The following is a 25,241-nucleotide window of genomic DNA, read 5'->3' as shown; positions in this document are numbered from 1 at the left end:
GTAATGCTTGTTTGAGAACTTTGCTGCTGTTGTCTTAAAAATGTGAAGGCAAATATCTTTGACTATTCATGTGAATTTGAATGTATAATTGTACCTACACTGTCATTTTATCCACATTCCTTGGTGTTTTTCTGCCATGTCTAATATGAGGACTGTTTTGTGGTAATACAGACTTTCAGAACCTAAACTAGCCTTCTTAACGTTTTATCTAAAAGTGCCTTACATTTCTCTTAAAGAAACTTGAAAATTATCAAACAGGTATTTTTGGAACAGCTTAATTATGTGGGAGGCTCTTAAAATAACTTCCTTTTCTATTGTACGTGTGTTTTGTCTTGCATTATGTAGAATAACAGCGTCCCATTAATTTAAAAGGAATCATGTCTGTGATCAGAAGCCCTTTCCTAACCCTGTCTAACACTGATTTAGGAATTGATTCAGCCCTTCCAAGACTTTTGTTAGTCAAAAGTAATTTGTAACTGCAAGTGAAATACCAGTGTCATAATGGAACTACTTCATGGAAAAACCCTAGAGAAGACTTAAGAGGTAAACTTAAGTAATCCTGTGTCAGTTTCTTTCTGGGCACAAGAAGGGCTTGGACATGCTGAGGATTGGGAAGGTCTGATTGAACTTCCACACAAAAATACAAATCTCTGGGAATGGCTTTTAACCCTTTGGAGTCAGGTATAACCTGAAATAGAAAGCAAAGTCATTGAAGTTATTGGATTCTCCTTTTCTCAACTGTGCATTCTGGGTTAAATACAGTTTGTGTGATGTCTTTAAATACACACTTGTTCTTTATTATTTGATAGAAGTCACCCTCTTGGTTTGACGTGTGTCCTCTGGTGTCTTTGTACTGTGTGAGTGGTACCCATACGTTAAAGTGGGGCTGTTTTCATTGCCAGATGAGTACTGGGAGCGTGTGCCAAGTATCATGTTAGTGTAGGCTGTGCTGAAGCCAGCAATTCCTGTTACAGTCTCCCTCAGTAATGCACACTCCTAGGAAAAGGTGAGTTACAGGAGAGTTTCTAGGTCTTGTCTGGCTTGTCATCTGCTGATCCCCTGCTGTGCTCTTTGTTTGCCCTTCTTAGAAAGGGCAGCAGCAGCTCCCATCTGCCTGCGGCTTGAAAATGGTTTGTGTGCTGCTGGCTGGTACATGTCAATGCTTACTGAAGGTGAAAGCTGTTGGATTGATGGTTGCCTCTCTTTGTGGAATACCATTGGTCATGGAATTTTTTGGACTTCATCTTTGTTTAGCGTCTATAGTAATATAACTACATTTTGCATTTGTTTTCTGAAAGGGCATAGTGCTAAATGGATGATTTTTGTTCATAACCATAGCTTTTGAAATATGCTTATGTGCATTCTATATGTTACTACCTAGGCTTGTTTTCAAAAGTAAGTTCATTTCTTTTGTAATTCCTTTTGTATTTTATAATTGATACGTAGTCTATATTTGCTATTACTTTGATATCATCTATTAATAATGTGTGAACACAGACATTTGGTGGCATTAATGAGGAGGTATAGTTTAATTGTCTCATAAATAGTATTTCCAACAAAGTAAAGAACTGTCTTCAACAAAGAAAAACATCTCTTGTTCTTTCTTCAAAGAAATCCTTGAAGTGGTTATTTCTACATGCAATTGCAGACTTCCTTAATTTCCAGGAATCCTAGATCCTATTGATAGAGAAAATTGTTTGGTTTGTGTTTTGCTTGTTTATAATTATTCTTTAGTGCTTACTGTCACTACTGAGTACATTAAAAATCCTTATTGCCTAGTCTTAAAGCATAAAGTCTGATCTGTACTTAGACTGCTGCCTTTTTATGTTTCGGTGCAAAGACTTCTCCTTTTCTTACTGTCTTTCCTAGAACTATTTATAAAAACTACCTTAATTATGAATAAATATTTGTTATTATTTTTTAAATATGACTACTCTTGGTGGTGTGTTGGGGTTTTTTTGTTTATTTTGTTTGTTTTGGCTTAGTTTGGTGGTTTTTTTCCTACTGATGGCGAAGTTGCTGCTCTCCTTTTGTAATATAAGAGAGCAGGGCCTACCCTGGTGGTCTAAGCCCCATTGTTTCAAGCACACTGTAAATCTGAAGCTGAACTTTTTTGATTTCTTTCCCAAAGAGCTGACTGCTTTCTTGAGAACGTTATGAGTACTTCCAAGAACAGAGTTGATGCATACTGTCCCGTGTGAAATAAGTGACTGGATTACTTAAATTGATACTCCTAGTCTGCCAAGGAACGAATACCTTCCCTCATTCCTGTTGTCATGTCTATACAGCCTTCACTGGCTGGCAGCAGAGGAGGCTGAAGTTTGGCTCTTGTAGGCCCTGGAAACATGCTGTGTGTGCATTAGTATTTCTATTAAAAAATACCTGACAAAACATTTTTGAGAGCAAGTTAAATATACTTCATGTTTGCATACACAGTAACTAATATGTAAAGTATGAGTTACTTAAATTCCAGTACGTTTCTAGCTTGTGGATGTTTTTAGTGGATGTTAAAAAAAATAGAGAATAAAAAATCCCAAACTCAAAACAACCTCCCCACCCCAGACGTTCTAAGAAGGCATACCCAGTTTTCCTCTGACATTCCAAACATTCCATTGAATGTACCAATATGTATGTATAGTATTGGTGTTCAGACAGAAGCTGCATTTTTTTTCTTTCTTCCTTTAGAAGATGTACTATAGGGACCTATGATAATTTTATTCAATATCTTATAAAAAAGAAATATCTACATCTATCACCTTGATGGCAAATGGTGATGTTATTGGTTTCTTCCTGAGCATGTAAAGTCTTGAGCAGTGCTGCTGTGTAGCAGAAACTTGGCATTTGGTGCTTCTTGGCATGTGGTTTCTGCTGTAAACTGAAACTTTTGTAGGTAGATCTGTGTGTACAGTTACTTTTACTAGGGTAACTAAGGTAAGTACTGACCTTTGCTGTAACAATTTTTGGAACGGGATACCACATTTAAGTCAGTTATTTTTATTCCAAAAACCTCCTTTACCTTTTTATTTCTCATGATGCAAGTGACTAGCGCTGCCCCCGTACAATTCCCCTCCCTTGCTTCTCAGAGGAGTACTGCTTCCCATGTTCTTTCACTTGCCTGGCAGAGGCAAGGCTGACAGTTAGACATGCCCCTCTCTGGAAATTGTTTTGCTCTGATTCAACCTTCAGTTAAGCTACTGGTGAATACCATTCACGGCTTAACAACTTGATTCAATCAGTACTCTAAGCTGCAAACATAATCAGTTATGCAAAGGATGTGTTCTGCCTTCCTTTTGTTTGCTTAAGAATCACCTTTATGGTCTGTGCACAGGTGTAGATGTACTGGCTGACTCCGCATCACAGGTGTGAAGTACTGCTCTGTGAGCTTTGAAGATTTTTCTGTTTTTTTTTGTTCAAGCCTGATGTAGGTTTATAGTACTATCATTCTTGACCTAACTAGGTGCTAGAGTCATCATCAGTCTGTCATTTTGATGTTATTGCTGAGAAATTAGAATAGAAATCTGATGTAAAGAACTTCTTTGAGAAGGAGGTGCCAACCTAATTTTGGAACTTATCCCACTGGATAAATTTAAGATAAATTTGACTTCTGTCAGGAAGACTGATTTTTTTTGTTTGTTTTAGTATTTCATGTTACTCTAAGTTTAACTGTCAAATATATAATTTTAATAGGTATAGTAAGATATATATGTATAATTAAGGGGGAAGTTGAGTTGTAAAAATAAAGGATCACTATTGACTCCCTGTATCTGTAGCGTTCACCATTAGACAGCACCTGGACTTAAGGTTTTCCACTATGGAATTTAATTGCTAAAGATTAGAAAGATTTCTTTGTTCATCCTATCTATCTAATAATAATGATGAGAGTTCTTTCTTTGTTATTGGGGTGAGAATTAAGACCAAAATATCAATTCCAAATTTTCTGTAAAACTGCCTGCTTTAAATTTGGGAACAGAGTAGTGGGTAGGATGGCAGGTTGAGACAGACTGTAGCAAGTTAGAAACCACTTGGAGTTTTGTTTTGAACAAGAATGAATTCAAATATATAACAGGAATTTAATATCTCAAATTCTGTTCCATAATAAATAATGTCAATTTTTGAGAGTCTTTCCTTAACACTTGAAGATGTTTAATAATTGAAATGCTTTTATGTATTATGCGCCAGTGGACTTAATGTACTGCTGGTGTTTCTCTGGGACAAAAGTAAGCTAAGTGAAGGCAAAAGGTGAGACATTTCAAATCCCTAGCTCAGTCTAGCTCTAAGAATAATATTAAAGTATGGCTAGTTAGGAATGTCTTGTCTTCTATTTAGACCTCAGACACATTTTTAGACTGTTGGTTATTCTTCCACTGATGTTTATGGAAGCAGTTTGATTTTAATGGAACTCTGAATTCATTTGAAATGAGATTTGTTTAGCAGGGAAATGCACTCTTATTTTTAAAATATTTCTCTTTGTTGAACTAATTTCTAAAATTTAAGTCAATGTAATGAATGTGTTGTATATGGAACGTAATCAAGGAAAACAGTTTCTAATGTCTTCCATATTTTTCACAGGTTGTGAAGATGAGAAAAGATGTGAAGAAGGCCAGAGTCCTCACTATACGCAGACTAACCAGACACATCGGGAAATTAAAATCAAAAAAGTCAGTTTTAAATAATAGTGGGTTTTTGTGGTTTATAAATAAGGCACTGTTTTAATTGTTTTCACAAAAATTGAAAAATGGGAGAAAAATGTACTACATTTAAAGCTTAAGGCACTAAAACATATTTGTCTTATTTTAACTTAATTTTAGACTAAAAATACAAACTAAAAGGAGTTTCATAAAGCACAATTGGGATTACTTTTTTAATGGGATTTCGTGTATTGGAAGGTAATCTGGATCAGTTACAGAACCTTTTACAGCACATCTCAAAGTGTCAGATTTCATGTTTTAGATTATTCTGCTGTTGAATTTAAATTGCACCAAATTTTCTCACTGTAGTTGTCATTAGGATTGTGTAGCAAAAAATACTTCATTTGCATATACAGGTTATACTTGATCATTAGTAATTACTAATAATTAATTCTTATATGAACAGCTTAAACAATATATTGTAGATTATGTTTTTAGAGATTACTGGCCTGAAATAATTTAGCCCATATCTTAGAGCTGGTGTGAGATACATCTCCTGCTGTGTTCGTAGTGTAAATTGTGAGGATACTCTCACAATTTTAGCAAGTTGTCCAAAATAAGAAGCAAATCCAGTGAACTTTCATATTTAAATACTACAGATCTTAAAATGGAATTATATTTGAGTGGGTCAGAAATACTGTATCAGAAAATACAAAACCACAATTCATATGAAGCAGTCACCCATTCTTGAATATGAATTGTGGTTTTGTATTTTTTGATACAGTAATTTTTGTTTTTCACATAGTTCTGCTAAATCCTCAGTGTTTCCTCTGCTGTTCAGTACAGCAAAAGCTTTAGGCTATGTTCAACTCTTTGCTAAAATGTTCACTTGCCAATAAGGGATTGTGTTTGTGCACCATCTCCTGATTTTTTTTTTTATTTTGCTACTTAGTATTGCTAGAGAGGAAACAAAGTTACTAAACTGAGATTTTTTTTAAAAAATAATTGTAGAATTCATTTGCAGGGGTTCAGAAGACTTGAAATTAAAGAACCAAAAACGGGTTGAGAGATTAATAGAAGAAATCCATGCCATGAAGGTAATACAATGTTTAAATAATTCCGTATTAGAGAACTATTTTAAGTCTGTTTTCTGAGACTGCGTTACTGAAACTTTAAGTATTTTCAGAGTAAGCTTGAACATTAACACAGCTAGCAAATTGTGAGTATTTGCATTTGTCAAGGTGTTAAACAATTTGAGTCTCAAACGTTCCAGGCCAAACATGAATTTGCTTAGCAGTGTGTGGTGTTCGAAGTAAAAACTGTAACAGTTAAAGCACAGAATCTGAAGTTCTTGTGCCGCTCAGGAGTATGGGGAGGTATTTTATGTGTCTGACAGTACAGTATCCTCATTGTCTGTCCTGCAAGCTCTGAATATCATGCCATTTGTATTTGGTTCTGTAGTAACTTCAAATTGTAGCTTGAAGGGACTTGAGTCAGATCTTTTTTTAGCGTTCAGCCTTGCTGTTAATTGATACAGTGTTTGTATCTAATATGTTATGACATCAAGAAAATGCTTCAGAAATTTTATAACTTCATAATGACTTGTGCTAATCTCTCAATTTTATTTGATACCACATAAAATTATGAGTGGTGAAATGAGTTATAAATTCCAATCCTAGGACTTGAGCACAAGTCATGTATAGGTCATGACAAATGTTTTCTCACAATATGGCTGTTTTTATTATTTCCTTGACAAGTGTAGTTGATCACTGTAGTGATTATATCATTACACTACTATTTTGTGCTATTCTGGGAGCACACAGTATTTCTGTTTGTTTTTAACATTTCTTTTTTTTCTCAACCTTGCAACTCGGATCTTAGTCTTCAAAAAAGGCTAATAACAGGAAAGGCTTCATTGACCAATTTAGATGTGCTTTGTGCCAAATTGATCAAGTAGAATCAGAGGGATTTTTAGTTTAATACTTCTAGGAAGAATCTTCATAAACCAGCAAAAGGGAAAAGAAAATGGGCAGCACTGCTCAGTCACTATGACAGTAATATTGAGGCACTCTGCATTACTGACTTGCCATCAGTCTTAAACTTGATCTTGTATTTGCTTCTTTTTCTCTGTGTTTTTGGGGTTTTTTTAAATAATTTGATTACATTGTTTTTTAATGCCAAGTATGTGTGTCTCAGTTTCGAAGAGAATGATGATCAGGTGTTCTGGAAAACTGAGCTCAGAAGCCCATGTTTTTTTATGGGGCTTTTGTGAGTGTTCTTGAGGGGGTTTCACTGCAAGATTTGTTCTGCACACATTTACCGGGAGTCTTGGTTTTGTCCACATTGTGCTTTTCCTGCCAGGATCAGATCATGCAGACATCTTAAAGCCTGCTTGCACTCAGGACTGTATTGGCCAAGTACATTCAAGTGTTGCTTCAGTTGGCATGAACATGTGCAGGGCTTGTAAATGGTAGCTTTAAGAGTGGCTGTCAGGGATGGAAAGACTTGTAGCCTAGAAAGCTGAAGGCAAGTTTTGCCCTGAAATAGTTTATAGAAAGGGAGGAGTCCTCAAAGTAAGCAGTTGAGAAGGAAGAACTCTCCTGCTTCCTGGGTAGATGCACTTGATTATCTGTAAGTTGAAATTAGTATATGCACTTGGTTATCTGAAATTTTAAGTGCTGTAAGTTGACTTTATTGTTAAAAGCAATGCGCTGTTATATTAATATTTAATAGTAAGAAGGTTTGTTTACTTGGAGATTTTTGGACTTCAGAATTGCATAAGTTGACACTTACTGGCTTTACAGGACGTTTGTTTCTTAAATGAAAGAAAAACTCCTGTTTCTTATTAATCACTACCTAAGAGGCACTAGTAGTATATGTATTTTTTCAGCCACTGTTGATTTCTGTATTGGAGCTATTGGAATAATACACTGGTTTTCATTTTTCCAAAACTGTATAAATATTTATTCCAGAATTAATGAAAGAAGGGGGAAAAGAACAGTATGATCCTTTTAGACTTCTTTGAAATATAAAATTCTGTGTACTTACAGATACTTTTTCACTTGTTTGTCAGGCTTGAGGATACTATCAAAATGGATTAATTATCCATGGTAGAGTACTGCTTTCTATATTTAAGAAGCTGTTATTTTTTGAAAGTTTCTTGACACAAAAATAACAGATTGTCCAGTGATTTCTTAGCAATGTGTATCTTACCTTGAGTTGTTGGAATTTCTTGCTGAGGAAAGATCTTAATATAATAGTTGTTCCCTTACCAGGGGTCTAGGTGTACTTTTGCCTTTATATTGCAACAAAAATCTTGTCATTATCTTGTCATCTTGCAACAAAAATCTTATCATGATATAGCAAGATGTTACTATATCATGTTTGGGTGATGCCCATTGAGAAAATATGGACAAAAGGCAATTTGCAGTGCTTAAAGGGAAAATGCTTCCCATTTGTCAGGAATGAGCAGCAGTTGGTTTCCATATTCAAGTGTCTTGGAAAGATATGTTCTCTGTCCTGAAAATTATCACTGGAGAAACAGATTAGTTAATACAATGAGGGATTTTAGTACACTTAAACCACAGTATTTATCACAGAATAATGAATTAAGTACAAGAGATACAGGAAAAAATAATGCTTTACATTATGTTATTAGTTTTATATTCCAGCAAGATGTTAACAGAAGTAGACTTAAGTAGCATGGTTTTGAGAGCCAAATTATTTTATAAAAGTAGAACCTCAGTTTGAAGGTTATTTTCACACTCATTGTCCTTGGAATGACAGTCATTCAATTTCCTGAAAGTAATAGGTGTGGAATAGTGGTGAGGTTCAGGACAGGGCTGGGTAACTGACGATTTTTGTAGTAGGTCAGCTTTAGGAACTTGGTAGGTCTTTCTTCTCGTATGGCCTTTTTGCGTGGAATTTTTATATCCTGAAATACTAGTCTTTTTTGTAAATCTTTGTATCTGTACTAACTACTGTCATTTTCTTCTAGCAGTATTGTGTTCTTTCTTGGTTAATGGTTCCATCTTGTGTAACCTGGCTTTCAGTTAACACCTCACTGTAAAATTGTTTTAAGTCAGAGTGGAAACAAATGCACTTTTTTGCTTTTTTTTCTCCTGGCATGTGTTTCCTACAGTCTTGCATATTTTTTTTTTAAATAGATAGAAAACATTCTTCCTAGTGTTGTAGAATCTTTAATCTTTAAAAGGTTTCGTAAGAGTAATGGGAATTGCTTGAACTTTAGTGTAGTCAGCCTAGGAGCAGTTCTTCATGCTTCTCAATAAAAGGCAGAGGCACGGGTGGTTCAGCTTCCACCATGGTGTGGGCCAGATGCCACTTGAGGACAGTTTCAGGGAAGGAAGAAGAGGTAGAACTTAGTTATTCAGCCCTCCTTCAGTGGAGCAGTCCAGATCCTTGCTTTAGTGCAGGTGTCTTTCCATCCATGGTGATGCATTCTTTGACAGTAATGCAGGAAGCCTGGGGCTTTGAGTGGCAGATATATCCATGTGTGCATTGGTCAGACATAGATGTGTGAGGAGCCAGGCACTATTGGAAACACAAAAGTTTGCTGCTTGTGCTCTCAACAGCACATTTTACTTTGCCAGCAGCAGTTCTTGGCTGTTCTGGACAACATATGCCTTACTAGGGAGTATTATTTTTGTTTAAAAACTGCATATGAGTTCAGTGGCTATCTAAAATTATGTTAAGGTTGAAGTAAAAGCTCTCCCAAGTAGGGAACACAATCTAAAGACCACTTAACATAATGCAGAAAAAGGTGGTGTGGATAAACAGTGCCCAAACACTGAATGAAACAAAAAATCCACTAAAGGTGAAAGCAAGAAGATACAGCCTGTGATGAATGTGGAAGACACTGTGGTGATGATGTGCAGAGATGATGTTAGTAAATATGAAATTCTGATGGATTTTCAATTAGTGAGGAATGTGAAGCTCTGTAGGAAGGGATTCTGTACCTACACTGCAGCAGAAGTAAGGCTAAATGAAAATAAGAGTCTACAGCTCAGTGTGGAACTATGGGGAAAGGTGAGCCATTTAATAATGGGTTTTTTTAAATTTATGAATACGAATGAGGAAGGAATGCCTCATCAGGAGCCTACATGTCTCCTCAATGTATCCACTTTATTTGAATATTCCTACTTACAGCCTTTTTTGATTCTCAAAATAGTGAGAAGGAAGATTAGTATAATCAGTGGCTGAGTGCTGTTACTAATCTTTATAGCATTTCATACTCTTTTCACTGATACATTGCTTCCGTTCATATTTATGCTAAAATGAGAAACTCCATACTTAATATTCTTAACTGTTTTCCTAAGCTAGTCTTGTAGTTGCTTCTCTTGCAGGGTCAAAGTATGTTGAATGAGCAGTCTCAACATGAGAATACTGTAAAATATGATACTTTCCTTTTTTTTTATTTTTCCTAGATAGCAAGCATAAAAGAATACTTAAAATTGTGAGAAAGACCAACAGAAAAATTAGTGTGGGATCTTGTACTATACAGTTTTAATTTGAAGGAAGAAAATAGCTGACAGCCATTCTTACTGTTTTATTACGTTATGATAGCAGAAGTTCTTTGGCTTTTTTTAATGTACTGAGATACTGTCCTGGATTACATAAAGAAAATGGGCTGCATGTCTTAAAAATAAAAGTCAGTAAAAACATCATCAGCTTCATTTTGAAAACTTTATTGTTGACAAGATACTTAAGTAGAAGCAGCTATTGTGGTTCTTTTCTTATGCATTAGATTCCTTGTTACAAAGTCAAAACAGATTACAAAGGTGTCTTTTTGTTGGATTTGAGACATCTTAAGGAAAATATTAGAGTACGTTCTACGTGCAGGTTGTCAACTGACTTAAAAATATAGCTTGCAGATGAAGCTTTTTCTTATGAAGTCTTGCATAAGAATTTTACACTCATTTTTTGTAAGGATGCAGAATAAGACATTTTCATTTTTTGAAAAATAAGACTTGCAGATGAGACTTCATCTCTTTTCTGAATTCTATGTATTTTCATTGTGTATTTTAAAAAAGAGGCAACCTTTGCAATAATATTTAAAAAATGCAACTTGTATGCCTTTATGTGAAAATGAGTGACAGCAAAAAAAAGACTTAGTATTAATCAAAATAATGACAGAAAGGTCAGCTTGTTTTTGCGCTCATTTTGAAAATGTTTATGTGTACTCAAAATAGATTTTTTTTTTTTTGTACTTTTTTGTACTTTTGACTTCTTTCATGATCCCAACATGCATTTCACTTTACTTAACCAGTTTGGGCCTTTTCTTAAATGTCTCCGTAATTCATGAGAACCTAAATAAAGAACATTTTGGTATGTACTGCATACTTTTGCTTTGTATTTTGATGATCCTGCGCTGAGGTATTGTAGTCGTTGTGAGATCTCTGGGACAATTCTAATTAACTTCTTGCTGTATACTAGCTGGTCTTTGTACTTAATTTATTCTGAAGAAGTGAGGAATAATACCTGTAATCAACAGTGAATCTTCTTAGTATGGTGGATAAATACTAAACTGTCTGAATATCCTTAATCGACTGTTCTTTTTGGTCCTCTTTCTTCTGAAGAAATTTTCCACAGAAATGAGATCATTTGAAGGGTTTGTAGTGGGAGGGGGAAAGAAATTGGAGATTACTCTTAATGTCTTTATAGTCACTTGGAAATTAATTAATTCAGAATGGCAACTGCAGCTGCTATGACTTCCAACTGATGCTTTTGTGTGTAAAATCTTATTTCCTCCATGGCTACTTCCTGCTTAAAAAAAAATGAAGTCTGTTGGGAACCTAATGCTCATTTAAATATGACTTAAGTGCTGCACAGATGTATTGGCACTTTTATTTAGGTGAGGATTTAGTGAATGTATAGATCAATGGTAAGAGGTAGAATATTGGTGCCTTTAGGAGATGAAAGTCATGCCTTGCAAATCAGTGGGAGGTCTTTGAAGGAGTAAATACATAGTACATATTGTTGGTTTAGTCTTTATATTGTTTAATATTATGAAAAAAAACCATTGTCCAGCTTTCACCAAAGCCTCTAGTGGTTCTATGTGGCTTTAGTTTGTTGGGTTTTTTTTAAGTTGTTCCTGAATATGAATTTTCTCCTTTTAGTCATAGAGTTAAACATAGCAAGCGAAAGAGAATTAATGCTTGGCTTTTGTGGTGTTGGAAAGCTAACAGTGGAGTTTTGTGCAGATCAGTGCTGGAAATGATTCAGAAAAAGTGAATGAATGACAGAGCTTGATGATTCCAGAATTTTGAGGTAATGAAGATACTAATACTTAAGACACTGCAGAACTGATCAGCTGGGCAGCTAAATGACTGAAGAAATTCAATGGTAGTAAATGCTAAGTAGTACTTGTGGTGGTGGTGAGTTACATTTCCAGTACTTCATTTTTACTGGATTGAAAGAAATTGGCTTTTGGCGATGCCACTAGGAGGTGGATATCAGAGTTACCATATATATCTGTGAAAATACTAGATTGCTCTGCCTTGTCTTCAAACAGAAGACAGTCTGTTCCTATTAAAATTGTTTTACTGTATACTGCATAAATCGTCCTTGTGTATGGAACAGCAACCAAATAAACTAGTAAAATTATAAAGAAGAGTGTCAAGATTGATCATATATGGCACAGCATCTGCATAAGGTGTAACAAAATCAGAGGAGGATTCTGTAGGATATAAAGTGAACTACTGATGCTGGAGTTCTACACAATTCACATATTTGTCCTGGATAGATCTTGTGTACCAGTGTTTTTCTGCAGTGGTTTTAACAGCCTGCTTAAAAATCTGCTTGTATTAAAACCAAAACCTTTTTTTGTTTCTTTCCACCTTTACTCCTTATCTTGGGCAAATCAGGCGACATGTTTCTCTTGCGGAAGTTTCAAGATCTCCAGGAAAGGACAAAAACTAATTTATTTTTTCCTCTGTGGAGCTTGAAGAAAGGACTGGAGGAAGAGTAATTCTCCTGGAGACAGTGCATACTGGGAAAAGGAATAAAAACAAGAAGTTCTTTTTTTCCTGCATGGTGTGTAATCTTTGAACTCTTATGCCCTCTGGAAGCAGACAAAGGGGTTGTGCATACGGGGTCTGTGTATTCACATACTTCTGCTTCACGCTGCATCTCTCCGGGTTCTTCTGTCCCCACTATTTGTTTCTGTTTCCGTCTCGGATTTCAAACCCCACCATAGCGGGTGGGGGTTATTACACGGATCGCACCCATTTGTCAGCACTATCTTGTTGCAGGGGAATGCTGTGAGCATCTAGTCCGGCCTTTCGCTGGATGAATGCCTCGGTGGCGCCTCGCTGGCTCTCGCCGCTGCCGGGTGGGAGCGGGGGCGCCGCGCCACGGGAACCCTGTGCCCTCTCCTGGACGATGGTGCTGCCTTCCTGCCTGCCGTCCATCCTGCCTGCCTTCCTGCCGTCCATCCTGCCTTCCTTCCTGCCGTCCATCCTGCCTTCCTTCCTGCCGTCCATCCTGCCTTCCTTCCTGCCGTCCATCCTTCCTTCCTGCCGTCCATCCTTCCTTCCTGCCGTCCATCCTTCCTTCCTGCCGTCCATCCTTCCCGCCTTCCTGCCCTCCTGCCGTCCATCCATCCTTCCTGCCCGCCTTCCTGCCTGCCTGGCTGCCCACCTTCTTCCTTTCCCTTCCCTTCCCCCTTCCCTTCCCTTCCACCTTCCCTTCCACCTTCCCTTCCACCTTCCCTTCCCTTCCACCTTCCCTTCCCTTCCACCTTCCCTTCCCTTCCCTTCCCTTCCCTTCCCTTCCCTTCCCTTCCCTTCCCTTCCCTTCCCTTCCCTTCCCTTCCCTTCCCTTCCCTTCCCTTCCCTTCCCTTCCCTTCCCTTCCCTTCCCTTCCCTTCCCTTCCCTTCCCTTCCCTTCCCTTCCCTTCCCTTCCCTTCCCTTCCCCCTTCCCTTCCCTTCCCTTCCCTTCCCTTCCCCCTTCCCTTCCCACCTACCTTCCCTTCCTTCCTGCCTGCCTGCTGTCTTTCCTGCCTCCTTTCCTTCCTGCCTTCCCGCCTGCCCGCCTTCCTGCCTGCTGTCCTAACCGCCTGCCTGCCTCCCCTTCGCGCCTGCCTGCCCTCCTGCCCGCCTTCCTGCTTTCCCGCCTTCCTGCTTTCCCGCCTTCCTGCTTTCCCGCCTTCCTGCCTGCCGTGCTCACTACAGCCGTGCTGCTGGCAGCCGCTGCCGCTGCTGGCAGCTGCGCCGAATACCGCGGATAGTAACTCTAAACCCCCGATGCTTCCAGCCAGCGCAGGGCTGCTTGGAAATATGTTAACCCTCAAGTCGCATGTGGTTGTTATTTTAATGTTAGGAAAGCACTGTGGAACAAAGTGTGTCAGTACCGTGAAAATGCAGATTGCATTACAGTGCAAGGGAGCACTGACATTCAGAACTAAGGGATGTTTGAAGAAAAAGGAATATTCAAATAATGATAATTTTTGGCATCATGCTTGCTGTGCTTCTAAGCTTGTTTTGCTTCTCTTTTTTGTCATTTTTATATGCTTGTAATTGTAGTTTACTTTCAGGATACCTTCTACTTCTGAAATTGTCACAAGATTGCAGACTTGCTAATTGCTTTCTCTATGCTGAGGTGAAAATAGTGACTGCTCTCTGAATGTAACTACTGAATCAGATGTGAACCTCCAAAATGAAACAATTCGTTTAATCTAATTGACAGAATAAAATGCCAAGTTCACAGTGTTCATCTCAGTAGACTGATGTAATTGCTGGCATTTGACTTGCATACCTCTTGAAATATTAAATTAGTTTATAAACGTGGCAGAAAAGAGTGGCTTATACTTGCCAGATAAGGTTTGGATATTTTACAAGAGCTCAAACAATTAGCCATGTTAAGTGTTCTTTTGGGGAGTTGTTTTATTCATTTTGTTTTGTTATTAAAGAAGCAATAAGTAGTCTTTCCCTCAGCTGCTTTTTCTGCTTTTAGAAGAGGTTATGCACATAGAAGAATGAGGGCATTTAGCTTGAGGAAGGTATCCATTTGTGCAAAACCGTTTGTGTTTATACGAATGTGGTGTCGATTGGTTAGATAGGTATTTTTGTAACTTTAATTTTCTAGAAAACAACAAATCCAGAAAACTATAAAATTTTGTATTGTGAAACTTATTAGATGAAAATTCACAGGTTGACATTGAATTTCACTTGGATCTAAACTGAGACAGCAATACTGTAGACATTTAGTAATGTTTAAAACTGGTGCCAGCAAAAACCTGACACCAATATAGTTTACAAAAAGAACAATTGCTAGACAAGTTCCTCTTGAAGTACATTCTTAAATTCCCAATGATTAACTGTGATTTTGGAGTTGGTTTTTTGGTTGGTGTTTGTTTTGGGTTTTTTTGGTGTTTTTTTTTTTTTTTTTTTTTTTTTTTTTTTTTGACTGGTTAGGAATAGTTAATTTGCATCAAAATCAATTGTCCTTCGTTGATCTAAAGTGAGGTGATTCCTGATCTTCTGATTTTCTTGGGAAGTTGTGTTCTGGTAATTTCCTCTAGTGATGTCTTTGGTTTTGTTATTTTAAAATATGAATTAAATTTTACCATTTTTTTCTTAATCTATTTTGTGATATTTCTCTCCCAAGTTGTTATTAACCCAACAAGGTTGAAAATTAATGATTTCAAGAAAGATTACTTTTTTATTTTGAGATATCTTATGTTAAAATCAAAGATCAGTTGAAGCAACATAAAATTCAATACAACTTCTGAAAATTTTAGGCAGTAGATAAAACATGCAAAGTTATTAAAAATACATTAAATGTCTTTGGTGCATACATCAGGAAAATAGGAACTGTAGAACCATTTCTTCTTATGCTTTTCTTTCTCTTTGTAATACAGATCTCAGATAAGTTATTAATTAAAAATGCTATAATTACTTTTGAACATGATAATAATCTTGAACCCAAGTGATACAAGGGAATGTATTTGAATTATAATTCACTTAACCTGTCTCTTCAATTAGAGAGAGAATGTCTTCATTTCTACTGGATATAACTTCTGTTTTCAGTATAAGGTGATACAGAACCAAATCATCCAGTCAGGTCACTGGCAAAAGCTTTGTTGGCTATACTGGTGAAACAAATAAAAAAAAATCAATGGAATAATTTTTCTTACTGTTCTCTTGCTTTGCTGAGTTGTCTGTCCTTTGTGACATAGGTATGTACAGTAAAACTTGACTTCCACAGAAAGCTACATTTCTACATACATATATTTTTGGACATTTATCAGACTCGCTGCATTGACTTTAAACTTCAGCAAAGGCTGACTTCTTGAAGTTATTTATTTGTTTCTGAATACGTGCAAACTTCTGAAATAGTATTTAATCAAGTACTATTAGATTTCTATTTGAAATCTGCGAGTACATATATGTCTTTGATAAAGCTTTGAGAAGCTTCCACAACATGACGAGCGTTGTTAGTCGGAAAGACATTCCTACCCCCGTTGTAATGTGGCATCTAATTTTTTTAGAATAGAGAGTACATTAGTAATAATGCTGATTTGTTTTGTTTATATTAATTTTGAGTGCACATGTGCCTCAACAGACAGTCTTTACTTTGTCACTATATTACATTGCATTAGATAAAAGATCTCCACAAACACATGCACCCCACAGTGGTTAGTTACTATCTTTTATGGTCTCTTACTACACAGTAGAGGCCTGTGTTTTTAAGAAGATTTACATCATAGCTCCACTTGGATTTTGTGTTCTTCTGTAATTTGCAAAGGAAGAATTTATACCGGTGAGTCACCAAAGAAATCCTGAATATAGCTCCCAAAAATAGATTATTTTATTTTTTCTATCTGTAAGGTGTAGGCTCTGGCAAAAAGGTGCACAAACATTGAAAATCCTAGGTGTTGTCTTGCCAGGAAGAATGGCAAGTCAGACTGAATGAGGTAGAGAGATCTTTTTACCTTAGTTTGAGTAAATTAGATGAAACTCATCTTTTCTTGCTTTTCCTAAGAGCTTTGTAGATGTTTCTGTCTTTATCAAGTATTAAAAATAAATGGGTTTAATGGCATTTTATTTAAATCTAGCATTAACTGTCTTACTAGGCACAGCAAGGCCCTTGCCTATGTGGTATGAGTGGATTGTGGTAACAGAGGGGAGCTGAAGTGCTGAAGTTTCCCAGCACATCCTCTGCCCTGAGCCCCAAGTGTGGTTCACCCAAGAACTCCAAGAACTAGTCCTCATTTCAGCTGCATGGGCCAGCGAGTCAGCTTATGCATTTAGGATGGGTGAGTGCAGTTTTTTCCCCAATGACAGTTAAAAAAAAAAACTAACAGGAAAGTTTTTAGCATGGCGATGCATATGTATTTACTAGACTAATGAAGCATTATAGTATTCTTAACAAGTGAATTTTTGGACATTTTGTGGACATCAGTCAGCTTCAGACCTGTGGCATAGATGGCCCTAACAGCACCATCCTGGAGTTCTGTCAAATCAATCTACCTCTCATGAGACTGTTACGGCCCCCCCGCTGGATTCTCACCTGTGGATTGAAAACCTCAGTCCTTCTCAGCAGGAAACTCCTGATAAATATGTAGTGCTTTCACACCCACAGATGTGCCTGCTGCAAAAGGAGGCAATGGAAGGTCTTTTTAGAATTGCTTTAGAAATGCAATGAATGCAACATCTTAATGATTATCCAATCTGTTTCTTTGCACCAAGTAAAATAAATTGAACAGTTGCACCATTTGGGCATTCTCACATTGTCATTCGGCAGGATAAATTTTTACTGGGAACTGTCACAGTCAGCAAAGCAGGAAATCATTAAAAGTGAGTTCTTAGGTGAAAAATGCTTTACTGTAGAAGGTGCAGTTGCAAACAAGTAGCAAGTACAGTGTTCTGAGTTTACGTATCATCAGGGTGCAGTTAGGGAAATTTGGGACAAATCAGCAGGCCTCTCTGGAAGGATTTTATGTAATTTACAGGTGATGGATAAAGATGAGAGTGACCTGGATTGCCTGGATTCCATTGAGGAAAAAACTAAAGCCAAATGGAAGATGAAATTTCCAGGGCTAAGGCTACAGATTCTTTATCTAGGATCAGCCTTCTCTTCTTCTGTGCGATATTACCAAGAAAGATACTGCCTCCCATTTTATTCCTGTTTTAAAAGTTGTAGTTAAAAGATGAGAGCAAATACAAATCCTTAGACAAATCTTGAAACTTTTAATCTGTAGATGAAGTTCAGGATGTCTCATTACTCAGAAGGGAGATTGAGAAGTGTCTTCCTAATAGTTTATAAACACTGGCAGTAAGTCAAGGATCTACTTGAAAATGCTTAGCTTTGTCTGTGATAAAATTACATAGAGATATAGGGATTTTATAATAAAGCAGTAAGTCAGTGTAGCACTGATTTGTTTAATAAACCTGCTTACAAGCTTATGCCACACTTAACTAGACTATGTTGTATTTTACTTACCAGATCAATTTTTTTTTTTTATTCTCTTGATTAATTTTATCTAAATTCTTATTCTGGTAGTACTGTTCATCTTGATTGTATGTCTAATAAAATGGGGACTTTGGGAGATAGAAGTTTGGGATTTTTTTTTTTTTTAATATAGGCAGAGTGCCTTTTCCTTTGCTGTGGTGGTTCACTAATGTGACTTACAATGGAAATTCTTGTGTGTGTATTTAGGTCACAGCTACTGAAAAAGGATTTGGATTTATAAACTGCAGGGGGAAGAAGGTATTCTTTTTCTTCATAATCAGTTTGATGGTAATCAGTTAGAGCACTGCATTTCTGGAAAACATGCCTTCCTAACTTAAAAAAAAATTGCTTTTATAATGGATTTAGTTCCTTTTTGGAAGCTGGATAAGCTTTCAGATGAGACATTGCTGATTTATTTCACTACTTTGAAGATATCCCATTTTTGTGTATTTTCACAATGGTAATACTTACCCATAAGTCTAAGACTATTTTGTTCTGAATAACTAAAATACTGAACTTCTAAAGACTTAGGGGAGCAAATTGGTTATGAAAAGAAGACATATAGGGATTAAATTGTAGGTGAAAAAAAAGCCTAAAAAGTGTTCTGGAATTTCTTCTTTTATACCTTTCTCCTCACTAAGCAACCTAGAAAAATGACAGAAAGTAGCAAAATCAGACTGAATGCTCTGGAAAAATATAAGAAACTTTGTGAGGAAGTAGTCTCAGACACAGGTTTAAGAGTAAAGATTATGGTTATGTTTTAAAAAGCTGAAATTGTATTGAATGGGTAGCAAACTATAGCTGAGATTTCACCAGAAATATGACTTTTGGTAAGGGTGTTCTATTTTTATATACCTTGATTATATGACTTTTTTTTTGTAGAAGTTTCAGCACTTTATGGTGAAAATTATCTTTTCATATGGAAGAGTCTAAAACTTGCACAGCTAAGAAAATGTGAAAAAATAGTGATGAGAAGTAATGGAATTTATGGTAAAGGTGAACAAAAAACACTAGTCAAAACAAAATTGAAATTGTGTCTTTTAGGTAGTCTGAGGACTCTTAAATTGCTTCCACAGGCCACTGGCAGCCTGGGGTTTTTTCCTGAGTTATCTGAAACTACTTGAGACAGCATAGCTGGGAATACATTTTTGTGTGAAAAATCTTGCATTTCTGAGATGTGTTGAAGCATCATTTGACAGCAAGTTTTTTTGCTTTTGCTGTCTTCCAGAGACTATTCAATAAATTACATTTCCATGCCTTTTAGGTTAGAACCTCTATCTTATGAAGTATCACTTGGATAAAGTGTCATCTGAGCAGCCACAATCAGTATAAGCATAAAGTCTTATTTTCACGTACCATTTACACTTGACATACTTCTCTTCAACATAGTCTTGTCTTTCTGTGTAAGACAGTTAAGGTCTATTAAAAAATAAAATCTCCCAACATTGCCATTCTAAGTTTCTGTAAGTACTGGGGTGAGCTCGCTGCCTCCATACTCTGTTCAGAGATGACTGCCTGCCCCACAACTGCCTCTTCCTATGCCCCAGTGCTCACTTTTCCCAGCCCTGGCCAGCCTTTGCCCACCCATAGTTACTTTTTCCACAAATTTCGTGTTTCAGTGTTGGTGTTTCACTGTAATTTTGTATGTAATGTTGGCTTCATGCGCTATTAATAGTTCAGTTACCTTAGTGCCTTGCAAGATGTCTGTCATGGTTTGAGCCTGGCACAGGGCCAGTGCCCCCCCATGAAAATGCCTCACCCTGGTGTCTGCTGTGAGATGTGACCAGGAATAAGCAAAACAGGCTCTAACTTAAACATAAGAACACTTTATTACTTAAACTACAGGAAAATAGGGAAAGACTATAAGGAAAAGAAAAAAAAGAAATTGAAAACCTTACAAAAAAACTTTCCTCCTCCCCACTCCCTGACTTTCCCAATCCGATACATTCTCCCAAATCAACTGCCCAGCCTTGGCCCCACACTTTAGTATACTCAAACTGCAGTTCATGAAGAGGAAAGGAGTCCTTCTTGTTCCATAGGCTTCTCCTGGAAACACACTGAAACCTCGTGTGCTTCCTTGTCACTTCGGCACCGCCCGGAAAAAGTCCTTTTGCCGCTTGTGACATCTTCCTTCCATGCCCAGTGCTCTCACCACTGACGGCATGGACCAGAGCTGCTTTTAGGGTTGTCTTTCAAGGATGCCTTGTCTCACTCCAAAAAGGCACAGTCTCTGCTTTGGGACATCTGTCCCCCCCATATTTTTCCAACCCCCTGGGGCTGGGGGGTCCTCACGAATGAACCCTCCTGGTTTTGAGGCACTGCCTCCCCCTAAATGCAGTCTGTGTCACAGGAACAACTGAGTCCATGGCCACAAGAAAGTCCAGCCAAAAGGCCACTCCAAATCATCTCTCCCCATCCAATCATCTCTACGTTCTTCGGGCCAGGTCCTTGTCTCATCTCATCTCTTATCTCCCTTCTTATTCAGCTTCGAGGAGGATTAGCATTTTTGCAAGGCCCCAATCATGAAAGAAAGGGTTAAAAGTTTTCAGTCTCTATCTGTCCCGGAGTGGCACTCCCACACACGCTGCCCACACGCTGCCGCTCCGGCCGGGCACTCTTCCCCCCCCTTCTCCTCCCGGGCTGGCTGCTATCACATCACATTCAGACGCCGGCTCTCCTCTCTCTCTCCCTCCTGGGGGGGGGGGGGGCTGGCTGCCCGATGTCTCGATGTCTCTTGGGGCTCCGCCACCCTTCCATCCTTGAGAACTTTCTCACCCCCATCTCTGTCCAGGCCCCGGGCCTACCGCATGGCTGCCCCTCCCCCGCCCAGCAGCAGCGGCTGGGCTGGACGGGGGAGAGATCTGACCTCTTCGCCGCGACGTCCCAAGAGAGCGTGCCAAGGGCAGTGCCCTGCTTTTAACCCCTGTGTATTCTCGGAGGTGTGTCCAAACCCCACTGGCTACACTAGGTGCCAGTCTCAAACCTAAAACTTTCATTGGTTTGACCACAGCTTCCCAGAATTCCCACTCCTTCCTGGTCAAACCACCACAATGTCCACCCCTGATCTGCCCTGTATTCCACCTTTCCATGGAGCTTGTCTGGTTTTTGTGTAACTCTGCTGTGATGGTCTGTACACCCACTCTGCAGCTTCTTGCATTGTCTGTCACATCCAGCAGTTTTCTTATGTCAAATAGTTTTTCACACCCTGTTTATTTATCTTAATATCAGGCCAAGGCCTGGTCATCTGCCTGCAGCCAGGATCCATCTGGCTGACAGGTCAGTTCACCTGACAGTGCTCCACTCCCCACTGGAGCAGCTGCCTGAGCAGTGAATGATTGGAGGAGCATCAGTCCCAACACTGTTGGAGAAATTGAGTCAGGCTGGTCCTACTGCTGCCACGCCTTTGCCACCTCTTCCCAGTGTCATCTTGACATTTTTTTTCTTTTCTTACCTGTTTGTAATTTCACCTCTTTGTCCCCTGCCTGCAAGTGCTGTGAGGACTAGGTGCCAGCTGCTGAGGGTATGGGGCCAGCAGCAGGAGTCAGGGCAGGAGTGTTAGGTGCCCCAGGCCTGTGGTGTCAGCATCAGCGGGGGGGGGGGGTCTCAGCTCCAGGCACAGGGGCAGTAACGGCATAGACCCTCAAGGAGGACAGGCAGTGTGTGTCCTACCTGCATCTGCAAGTGAGACTGGGGTGAGTGAGGCTCTTGGCACATCAAGACTGGGCTGCTGGTCACAGCCTCTGCCTGTGCTACTGCTGATGGGACAGGCTGACTGGCTAATATTCATGTGCTTTGACCCCATGTGTGTGTGTGTCTCTTGGGCATGTGCAGTTCGCTAGCAAACCTCAAATTGGGGTAGCAGTGTGTGGGAGAGGGACTTTTACAAGGGCATGTAGTGATAGGACATGGGGTAATAGGTTTAAACTGAGATGGGTTAGGGTTGGATAGTAATAAATTCCTTACTGTGAGGGTGGTGAGGCGCTGGCACATGTGACCCAAAGCTATGGATGCCCCATCCCTAGGAATGTTCAAGGGCCCCTGAGCAGTCTTGTCTAGTGAAGGGTGCCCATGCTGTGGGTTGGAACTAGAGGATCTTTAAGGCCCCTTCTAGCCATTCTGTTTCTATGGTGCTGTGATCTGGGAAGGGGTGTCAGGTGGCCAGAGGGCCCTTGCTGGTGCCTGTGAGGTGAGTGTATGCATCTGCCTGCTGGTGACTTGCCACCAGCCAAAAAATGGGAGACCCATAAGAGGGACACAAGAACTATGGCCCTGGCTGAGGGCTATTAGATGGACAGAAGGATATGCTGTGCTGATGCTGAGGGTTCCACAAGTCCTCATGTGTTTGGGCATTATGAGGGGGTGGGAGGTGACATGCTCTCAGTAGTGAACTTCAGTCCTGATCAGAAAAGAAGGAAGAGGTCTTGGCTGGATCTACTGAAGTTCATGAGGTCCTGAGAGTGCTACACAGTGCAAAGCTGAGCTTCACTACTGGTTGAACCTGTCAATGAGAAAGCAAGTGCTACATCTATGGGCCTGGAGCAGACACCTCCAGATGTCTGGACACACTGGGCTGGGCTGCAGCATCAGGGCAGGAGGAATCCCTGGATTGGCCTCAGAGATACTGGAGGGGGCATCCATTTATAACATCCCTTAGCACAATTGTAAAGACGGTTGCATAAAAGATATTCAACATTAAGATTTTCCATGTGAGTCAGGTGGATCTCCAAGTTGAGAAAACTGTACTGAGAAAAATACCACTATTTCTTTTTTCTGTTTTATTGTCTGCTGCTGACCATTAACAGAGACAGAATAAACATGTGTTTATTACAGTAACTTGACTCATGTGGCTACATTTACAAAACCAAACAATATTCTTCTGTGGAAGAATGTTTAAGTCAAAAATGCTTAGTTTGCCTTCAGACTGGGAGAACTGAAGGAGATCTTTTATAAAGTTGGGGATTTAAGCCTGAACAGAAGGTTCTTGGCCTCATTTTGTATCCTAGGCATTTTAGTGTGGCTTTAATGACTTCACATTCCAAAGTGTAATTAATTCTCCAGTATTATTCATGATTCTGCAATGTCTTGGGAATTCTGCAGTATTGTCATATCAAAATTAAACTTCTGACAGTCTCATGGGGGGATCACTGACGTTTGTCTGCCTCTGCCCTGAACCGTGTTGCAGCATTTAAATCCTAATAAGACAGGAAATAGGCAGTTTTATTTGGGATGAAGATCATAGGAATTATCTTTTTTTGTGTGTTTTTGTTCTTTTTTATGAAGCAACAGCTTAATTTAATGGATAATATTGAGTTACAGGGCTTCATTTGAAACTCCTAACCTCCTATGTGACAGTAAGCATGTCACTTAACCAACGCGTCCTACTTTCACCATCTGTGAAACACTTTGGAAAGTCATGGAAAACTGAATCATAGGTCTTTTCCATCTCTATTAGGTCATCCAACTGTTCATCTGCCAGTAGAAGATTGTTTCCTACATCCACCACTGTTTTTCCAGTGTAGATCCTGTCCTCTTAGTGATTGGGCTTCCACTAGTACCTTTGGGAGATGCTTTTGCAGAGTTCTAGATCTCATTGTCAGGAAACTCTTCTGACATTCACAAAAAGAGATTTTGTTTTTGTTGTTGTTGTTAATTTAACTGAGTTCTATTGCTTTTTTCCCGTTAGTATGTAATTTCTTACAGTTTTAAGTATACACAATTCATGATAGTTAAATAGATAAATTGCAAGTGTCTGTAAAGTATCTATACAGATAGAAGAAAAACATAAGGTTTGAGGTGCAAGGTATGACCTTTCATAAGAAGGTAAGGTACTTGGTTTTTCCTGAAATTGTGTGTAAGGAAGTGTACAGGCTGCTCCAGATTTACAACAGAAAAGGGATAGAATATGGAACTTTACAGTGGAGTTAAAATGAAGGTATTGGAATAGGTTTCAAGAATGCTTAAGCAGGGAAAGAAAGAAATTAAAAAATACAGTGTAGTTGTTTAACATGAAAGGTATCAGAAGAACTAAATTACTTTGTAGAGAATTTTAACTTTTCGAAGTGTGTGGATGTTGAGTCTGGTATAAGAATAGTTAAACTGCTTTTAAAATGGCTATCTGAGATACAACAGGTATGTAACATGTCTTTTTGTTGTACTGCTGTAGGAAGAAAATAATGTTCAATTAATTCATTTGATGAGGTTAATAGAGTATTTTGTAATGCAACCTACATAAAACATGTGTCTTAAAATAGCAAGAAATCTGTCATGGGGGCATGTTTGGTAAAATATTCAGCTTTTAACAAAATCCACTTGTCCAGGGTTTTCATTCCTCTATTTCAGCTGTCAATGCAAATGCTTATGTCCAGGAATGCAAACTGCATGCTCAGTCAGTCTCTTTAGAAAAAAAAATAGTATTTTTTTTATCTCAGCTTCATTTTCATTGCCTTTAACTTATATATTCATGTGCATTGATAAGATGTAACTTCATCAGAAGATAAGTTGGGAATTTAAGGCCTTCCAAAGTTTATTTGTAGTACAACAATATGGGCAATATTTCTGTGAATAAAACCATCCATCCTACATATATTGCTGTTGAAAAATCCCTCTTGCCTTCAGCACTAGTATATATAGTCAGATTAGGTATAAGGTAGTGTTTTGAAAAGGTCAGTATAAATGTAGTGTTTACATACACACCAAAAAATTCTCCACATAATGAACTGGTTTTCTTCCTTTAAGAGATTAGGGAGGTGCCATGATTAGAATGTTTATAAGGAAGGTGAACCTTAGACTTCATATAGTCTGATCATAAGAAGAATAAACTTATCTTTCATCTACAGGAAATAAAACCAGATGAAGTTACCAGACTTGCTCTTAGGACAGAAGTTAATTTTGAAAGTGTCTGCAAAAAGGTAAGACTTGCTGGTTTTTGTTTTTCTTCCCCTGCTTCTCTCAGTGTGTAAAGGTGCATGTGTGGGTGCGAGTACATGGATTTGATGCATGCGTTCTGTTTCTTGTGTTGCATCTTCATTGTAGATCTTCCTTTTCTGAGGAGGTTTATCCTTTGGGACATATCTACAGAAAAATGAATAGCTGTCTAGTATGAATTGTGATTAGTCTGGTGGGCTAATCCATAGTAATTA

General features: G+C 38.4%; 1 protein-coding gene across 2 annotated transcripts in view; it reads left to right on the top strand.

The window, feature by feature from the left end:
- Window positions 1–25,241, top strand: part of SRFBP1 (serum response factor binding protein 1) — a 70,150-nt gene that overhangs the window by 17,950 nt on the left and 26,959 nt on the right. For both annotated transcript variants that reach the window (XM_005488431.4, XM_026794432.2), the window contains exons 2-4: window positions 4,570–4,658; window positions 5,653–5,725; window positions 24,939–25,010. In XM_005488431.4, coding sequence (XP_005488488.1) covers window positions 4,570–4,658; window positions 5,653–5,725; window positions 24,939–25,010 — 234 coding nt within the window. The remainder of the gene's footprint in view (window positions 1–4,569; window positions 4,659–5,652; window positions 5,726–24,938; window positions 25,011–25,241) is intronic.

This window comes from Zonotrichia albicollis, chromosome Z (genome assembly GCF_047830755.1).
Source record: "Zonotrichia albicollis isolate bZonAlb1 chromosome Z, bZonAlb1.hap1, whole genome shotgun sequence".
Lineage (NCBI taxonomy): Eukaryota > Metazoa > Chordata > Aves > Passeriformes > Passerellidae > Zonotrichia > Zonotrichia albicollis.
The sequence above is the reverse complement of the archived record's forward strand: the minus strand, read 5'-3'. Positions and strand labels throughout refer to the sequence as shown.